Source organism: Vicugna pacos, chromosome 4, assembly GCF_048564905.1.
Source record: "Vicugna pacos chromosome 4, VicPac4, whole genome shotgun sequence".
Classification (NCBI taxonomy): Eukaryota; Metazoa; Chordata; class Mammalia; order Artiodactyla; family Camelidae; genus Vicugna; species Vicugna pacos.
Genome location: NC_132990.1, coordinates 75,158,723 through 75,166,524, shown reverse-complemented (window position 1 = coordinate 75,166,524; position 7,802 = coordinate 75,158,723). Strand labels below are relative to the sequence as shown.

Sequence of the window (7,802 nt, the reverse complement as noted above, 5' to 3'; positions counted from 1 at the left end):
TCTTGGGGCAGAAGTGACATTGATATCGCCAGCGCCCACTGCTTCCTGGTCCCCCGTGGCCACCCACCCTCACCCATGCAGGCCTCTGGCCGGCCTGGCTGGGGCCAGAGCCCTGGAAGCTGGGAGCCCCATCACCCAGCAGGAACTGCCAGCTGCATCCGCTCCAGCAGGAGGTGGGGAGGTGGGGACACCATGTCTGCTGACATGGGGGTGGGGGGACAAGAGCAGGCCCCAGGCAGCTACAGATCTCTGACCTATGGAGTCTGAGGAGCAAGATGCCGACAGGAGGACACATCAGGAGATTGTACACAGCCCAAGGACACGAGGCCTTGGTCCAGGTGGCTGGGGCCTCCCCAGGGCCTGTCTCCTCATCTGCTTGCAGGGAGAGGGCTGTCTCCAAACCGAGTGGGCCAGGCAGCCAGCAGGACTCGGCAAACCCGGAGGGCTGAAGCTGGGCCTCAGTGCGATTGGGGGAACCGGGCTCTGACCTGGGACTGGTCACTTTACCCGCTGCCATTCCAACAGGCTGCCTGACTCTGTCCACACCAGGCTGGCGTGTGGGTGTGCTCCAGGGCTAGTGAGGGCGCTGGAGGGCCAGCACCGCCCACGACGGACAAAGCATGGCATGGGACAGGTGCTAGTGTGGCCCGTGTGTGCTTGGCGTCACGTGTGATCCTGTCTCCAATAAAGTCTCGTGGTGACCGACTCGGGCCTCGCCTCCGACCCTGCTCGGGGCCCCGCAGGGTGACTCAGACACCCCAGCATTTCAGGCCGCCTCCTGCACTGGTTCCCCAGACCCCTCACTGCTTTTGTTTCTACGTAGGAAATGGTGCTTCCCAGGAAGCTTTGTACCCCCAGGAGCGGCACACAGAGTGGGTGGAGGTGAGGCCCACCTCCCGCACAAGCTGCACCTGCTGGGGTGAATCCTCCTGGGGGCTGGGCTTCGGGGCACGAACCTGGGCCTGCCCCACGTGTGCCGCCCACATGGTCCCCAGGGTCACAGGCTGCCCCGGTGGGTCTCCTGTGGCCGGGGCCGGAGTCCTGAGGAGTTGAGACTCTTCATTAAGAGCGACAGCCCTTACTGCCTGTTTATTCATAAAATAATCTGAAGCATAAGGACAAAGTGACCCCCTGAGTTTATGTAATGAAATCCAGTATCTACCAAGTGCCTGCGCTGGAGACCAGGTGCGGGAACAGAGGAAGTGGATGTGCCCTATGTCCTGCCTCGGGCCAGTCTGCAAGGGGAGAGGTGGCTGGAGGGCGTGTGCACAGTGGACAGAGGCTCCAGGACCACCCCCAGGGCACCACCCCCCTAGTGCTCTCCGCCAATAGGCCTGCGGTCCTGCCCCTTCGCAGCGCTCTATCAGGCCCACTGGGACGCCTCAGGAGGAGGCCCCCCACCCCCCAAGCCAGGCCACAGGCAGTCACTGAGGTGATCCAGGCCACCTGCCTCCCCACGGGCTGCACCTGCCCCAGGTGAGCCCCCCTCTTGCCACCACCAAACCGTCCCCACGGCGGTTCCCTCGGCAGAGCTGCTCCAGCACTGCGCAATGAATCGTTCCAAGCTCCAGCGACTCATCACAGGGAGGTTCTTCAAGCTGATAAGCAGTGTTTGCATTTGAGCCACAAATAGTGCAGAATCCAGGACCCTGAACAGACCCTGCTGCCCTGTGCTGGACACAGCCTGGGCCGGCCCTGCCCTTCCTGCAGCCCAGGCCCCAGGTGGCAGAGACAGTGTCACAGCTGTCACCCCCCACCTGCTCAAGAGTGGGGTTCGTTCCCTAGAAGGAGCCCAAAGGCTTCAAGGAGCCCAGGAAGTGCACTTGAAAATAAGCTTCTGGGCCAGGTGTTCTAGGAGGCACACCTGGAAGCCCCCAGAGTTAGGAAATGAGCTCCAACATCAGACTTGGCTCCAGGCACCGCTACATGAGGGGTGGGGCCAGGAATCACACTCACCCCAATCCTGCCCCGACCCCAACCCATGCCCAACACTCGGGACTTCCTACGGCCACTTCCAGAGCCCCAGGCGCCCGTCCTGAGAAGGGACTCAGGTCAGTGGTTGTTTCTGCAGCAGAATTTTCTTGAAGCCCAAAGTGTCAGCAGCCAAGCGGAGCTTTCCTCCTGCGGGGAGGGGGTGGCCACCGGGGCTCGACCCCACCTCTGCCCTCCCCGCTCTCCACAGCTGTCCCTGAGGAATTCCACGGAGCACAGCTTGGGAACCAAAACCTCTCGTTTGACACTTCAGGGAACTGAGGCACAGAGAGGGCTAGCAACTGGCCCAAGGCCTTACAGCACATTAGTGACCCAACGCAGGCGGCACTCCATCGTTAACCAGCACTGGTGTCACAACCAACCAGCACTAACGACAGTGACACCACACCTCCCGTCTCACCTGCGCACACGCACACACACGTGACATGCACGCGCATGCCAGCCCCTCAGAGGCGGCCCCGGCCTCGGTGGTGTAAGCGGGGTGTGCACTTGCTCTGGTCAGCACGTGGGCACACCCTCTGCTCGCACCTGCCCACGAAGCCCTCGCCCTCACCAGGGGAGGCCTGAGTGCACCCTGTGGAGGGGCCCAAGGTCAGTGCTCACTATCTGCCTGTCCTTGACCTCGTTCCTGCTGCAGCCAGGGCTGAAGTGTCAGCTCTGACATCTGGGCCTCGGTCCCCCCGCCCCCTCACCATGAGGGGGGACTAGAGTCTAGCCCCTTTCTCAGGCGGCTGGGGGTGGGGAAGTGTCTACGAGGTGGTCTATTGCCGTGCGGGGTGATTTCCCACCCCCCAGCACCTGGGTGAGGGCCCTGGGACGGGAACCCTCTGTGCACAGTCCCCAGCCCGGCCGAGCAGCTACCCCCAGAAAACTGCTGGGCGGCCGCAGCCTCTCCAGGCACCTGCCATCCTCGCCGTGCTGCCCGCTCTCGGTGGAGGGAAACTCTAGGCCAGGCGAGAAGCAGACTCTGGGGCTGCACTGAGCCGTCTCATTTCGGCACCTCCTGCTGGTCTCCCCACAGGCGCTCTTCAGGCACAGCTCGGGGTCACCAGGCACAGGCGACAGGGCAGGAGGAGGGCAGGGGAGGGGCACTCCTGGGTCCGCAGGTGCTGGACTGTTCAGCAGGGAGGTGCCCACGGGCACACGCCTCCCCCTTGGCTGGGGCCTGGAGAACACTGCAGAGCGTTCTGCCTGACCGGGAACAGCGCCCTGGCTGAGCTGTGTAGACCCCAGCCTGCAGCGGACCCCGGGGCCGCTCTGGGATCACACACAGGGCAGGTGGAGGGACGCGGCAGACTTCGTATTTTTTAAGTATCACAGGGTGAGCGCCCTGAGATGTGAGCAAGATTCCCGGCCAGTGGCCACACCCAGACCAGAAGGGACCCCACAGGGACTCGTGCCCACAGCACTGCTGCCTCCATTCCCTCGCTCCACTGTGGGGATGTGGCGCAGGCGACAACCCTGGCCGGTGAGCCCACCTGGGAAGAAGCAGCTGGGAGTGAGCAGCCGGCGTCCTCCATCCTGGGCGCCAGCGGAGTGATGGCCGCGACCACCTTCTCTCGGCCCTTGGCAAACCCCATGCTGGGCCAACAGCCTTGTCTCCGTGACTCACAGAGAGCCAGACGAGTTTTGAAACATTCGCTCGTCCATCTGTCCTTTCCCATGTGGCCCTTGGGCACCGAGCCAGGCACTGGGGCCGCGGTGGGGGGAAGACGGAGCTTCTCTTCTAAGGAACAAACCCGCTGTGGTTAAGGGGCTGAGGGCTTGAGACGGGGGCGCGCCAAGCCCCTTCCACGCCCTCTCCCACTGGCCAGCTCAGCCTCTCAGCACCGGGTGCCCCACATAAACCTCCATAGCGAACTACAGCACCAGACACAACTTCCCACTTAACCAGAGTGAAAGGAAGTTGCTGGCTTCACAGGTGTCTGACCTCCTGAGCCCACGGGAGCAGCGGTGCCGGCTGCGCAGCAGGTGTGAGGAGTAGGGAGTGAGGCAGACCCGACAAAGGCAGGACCGTGAGGATTCTTAAGGGTGGATACCAACGCCTCCTCCAAGGGACTCAAGGGTCATGCCTGCGACTCAGTCAGTGACGCTGCCCGCTCTCTTCCAAACAAGGCAGGCCTCTGGGCGAAGGGCAGCCCTGTCTGGCCCTCTCATCAGACCACATCCTGTTTGTGTTGGGTCTTTTATCAATGCAGTCTGCACTGCCCCCTTCTTCACCACCAGGTCCTCAATGGAATCCCAGGGCCAGGAATGCACAGCAATCAGAGCACACAGCACAAGTGCACCCCGGGGGCCTACATAAAGCACGGAGGACCCGGGAACCACACCTGCTGGGTAAGAACCCGGAGCAGCTCTGCCCAGCCCGACCTGGGGTCCAGCCGCCCTCCTGGGAGCAGGCCCGCAGCACGGTGAGTACAATTCTCTCTCCATCAGGAACCCCACAAGGGCCTGCCTCCAGGTCTGGAGCTGGACGTGGGCAGTGGGAACCACGGGGCCGGGAAGGCCCACAGAGGTGGAGACCGGCACCTTACCTTGCAGCCCAGAGCAGTGCAGAGATTGGCCACAGCTGCCCTCCTCGGCTTGGTCCCTGGTCTTCCATCTGCGATTTTCCTGACAAGTCCTAGACGCTGGGGCCGTTTCTTGGGGTGTTGAGTGTCCCAATCTTCCACCAGGTTCTGGAAGGGGTCCCTAACCCCCCAAAGGGGAGAGACCCACCTCCTTCTAGAGACCCAGAGGCCATTCCCAGGTGGATTCATCCACCAGGTGGAATCCCACCTTGTCCAAACAGCTGTCTGCATCATTTCCTATGGGGAGGAGTCACCGTGTGAAGAGCCCCCATTCCGTCCTGGCCCGGGTGGAGACAGGCTTCCCCGAAGCAGGGGAGAGGCTGCTCCAGCCCCAGGGGATGAGAGAAGCTTAGCAGGGCTGGATTTGAGTCGAGGAGGGCTGCTTTTATGTTTTTTTAAGCTTTCTGGCTGAGTACTTTGAAATGTCTTCAAGGGAGCCATTTCTGGAAAGAGCTCTGGGGAGTCCGTGCTACCTTCCCCAGAACCTGCTCTCCTTTATTCCAGCCCCAGCTCCACTCCTCAGAGGACCAGCCAGCTCCGACTCACCATGGTCGTTACCAAAAAGGCTTCCTTTGCGAGCGGACAAGCAATTATTGCCAAGGCAGGGGCATTTTGGGAAGCTCTATTTTTGTTTCGAATTCTCCAGGGACTGCTATCCATGGGGTAGAGTAGCTATCCGTGGGGCTTCCTCTGTGAAGCCCAATTAGACCTGGGCTAGCATCCGAGCCCTGTCACTTATAAAGCTGTGAGATCTTGGGCCAGTCACCGGTTTAAGATGGCTGCCTCCTCTGCACAAGGGGATAAGTGATGCCTTCCTGTAGGGGGGTTGTAAGGATGGTGTCCGGTATGGATGGAAAGCATTGTATGTAAAGGTTTCAGCTCACAGGCTGGCACACAGATGATGCTCAGTAGGGACCGGCGACTGCTCCTCTCCAGAGGGATGTCTGAGTTAGGCCGGGCCCATCAAATCTATTTCCTGCTTTTGGGAGCAATTCGTTTCCATGTCAAGAGACATTAGCAGAGGGTCCCAGGTAAACAGCTCAACTAGACCCATTTATTATCAAGTTGAAAACTAAGAGAGAGATTGACACTATTAACTTCCTACCCCATGGCTCTGAGACGATATGGCCCAAGAGTCAATAATTATAATAAAGAAGAACGAGCCTAGATTTGCTCAGCTCTCCCGGGGCTGCCTGTAAGCCACCCCAGCAGCCGCGGTGTTAGAGCGCTAAGCTGCCAAGGCTGGCAGAGACTGCGGGAGCGGGAGAACCAGCCTAATTGGCGTGATTGGCTCCCAGGCCTGCTAAGAAAATAAAGGCCTGTTCCCCAAGACAGTGACACTTCCTCACGCTGCTTGCAAGCCGGCTCCGCTGAGCCACCAGCTCACGCCTTTGATGGCGGCCCAGGCCCTGGGAAGTGTGCTAATAAGTGCTGGGCGGGGCCAAGGAGTGCAGCCTGTAACCTCCTCCTCTCTCTCCTCTGGACCAGATGCTAAGGCCCTACTCCCTGTCCTACGTCCTCCTCCTGCCTCTGGCTGCCTGCTCTCCTGCCCTGCACAGAGAAGAGCCGGTGGACGCCATGGGTGGCGCTGGAGGTGAAGCGCGCTGGGCCGACCTGGCTGGGGGACACCGCTTCCCGTGGGGCTTCCCTGGGTGGCCAAGAGTTCAGCACCCACTGGCCGAGGAGCTGCAGACCACAGGCAGAGGGCGTGCCGGCTTCAAGCTGCGGTTCGGGAGGCAGGACAACGGCAGTGAGGCTGCGGGCTTCCTCCCGGCTGACGGCGAGAAGACCAGTGGCCCCTTAGGGACCCTGGCGGAGGAGCTCAGCGGCTACAGCAGGAAGAAAGGTGGCTTTAGCTTCCGCTTCGGCCGGCGGTGAAGGGGCCTGGCGTCCTGGAAGGGGCTCCTCCTCGACCCTCCCTGCCCTCCACCCACTGTTTCCACTCCTGTCTTCTCCTTGAGCCTCAAAGACCAAGTCACTGGGAAGGTGTATTAGTAATGAACTATAATAGGAATTATAATTAGCAGTAGGATTGGTTAGGCGAGTGCTTACTTTCGATTTCCAACTTTGCTGAAGCAAAACCTGGGATGGTGTCAAGGAGGAGGTGGGCAGAAGCAAGTCTCCGTTAGTCAAGATCGCCCGTGGCGGTGCAGCTCCCAGGCAGGCAGACTGTGGTGTTTCAGCCCCTCCCCTGGGGGGCTGGTTCTCAGCAGTCCCCTGGCCCCGGCGGCTGTTGGGCCATGAATGTGCATAGGCAGAGCTGGCTGCGCTGGCTTGAAGCTGAAGGTGGGTGGGCTGAGTGATTACAGTAGGGTAATCAGAGTTTTGACCATCTCCGTCGGGACATCTGCGGTTGACATCCAAACTGCGACTGTGAGTGAGCACATTCCACTGGGTACAGAGGATGGTTCTGAAAGTTTAAAATGGAAAAAAGAAACCTTGTTCTCCATCCCATTAACACAACATCCCTCTGGCAAGAAAACCTTGCTATGGTGTTGAGATGCCATTTGGACCGGCTGCCCATCCTCTTCTGATAGCTGTCCTTCTCAGTGGGACAGTGTTTGCCAAGCCAAGAGTCTCGTGGGAGATGAACAGCAAAGGGATACATTTTTGCTCTAGCAAGGCTGCATTTCCAGTGTGCAGAATACGAATGTGTTACTTTTGAAATAAAAGTTGTAACAACTGCAAAACCATAATGGAAAGCTAACCTGACTCGTTCCTACAGGTCCTCTGTGCCCTAGGAACTTTGCTTTCCTGAGCAGCAAGTGCCTTACGTTTGGGGAGATGGAAATTGTGTTACAGGTACCCATACACCTCTTCTAGCATCCCCTTAAATGGCATTGGTAAAATACCCGCGGTCAAAGGTATAGGAAACACACACATGGTGTATTTTCCCCTTGCACTCGACTGCACTTTCCCTGGTTTTCTCAAAGCGAGGAGCATTCTGAAAACAACTTCTCCTACCCCGGGGGAAGCCAGTGCTCATCCTGGAGTAGCTGCGGCCCTGGGGCAAGGCAGAGCATCTCCTTCAAACATTGCTTTGGTGGGTTCTGATCCTGTCCCGAGTCTGATGAGCAGTCTGATGCTGCTCACTCCTAGGCTGGCATCTACCGCTGAGATGAGAACCTGTATTGATGTTCCTATGGCAACGTCTCCCCTCCTCCTTTTGAGCTGCAGCTTGCCCCTGTTCACAATTGAATAATTTTCCATTGAGCTGTCACAATTAATTGGTGGATTTTT

General features: G+C 59.4%; 1 protein-coding gene across 1 annotated transcript; it reads left to right on the top strand.

The window, feature by feature from the left end:
- The first annotated feature begins 4,202 nt into the window (after positions 1-4,202).
- QRFP (pyroglutamylated RFamide peptide) lies at positions 4,203-6,763 on the top strand. The gene is made up of 2 exons (XM_006216614.3): positions 4,203-4,403; positions 6,051-6,763. Exon 2 carries the CDS (start codon positions 6,051-6,053, stop codon positions 6,438-6,440), a length of 390 nt encoding a protein of 129 aa, XP_006216676.3. The 5' UTR covers positions 4,203-4,403; the 3' UTR covers positions 6,441-6,763.
- The last annotated feature ends 1,039 nt before the right edge of the window (positions 6,764-7,802 follow it).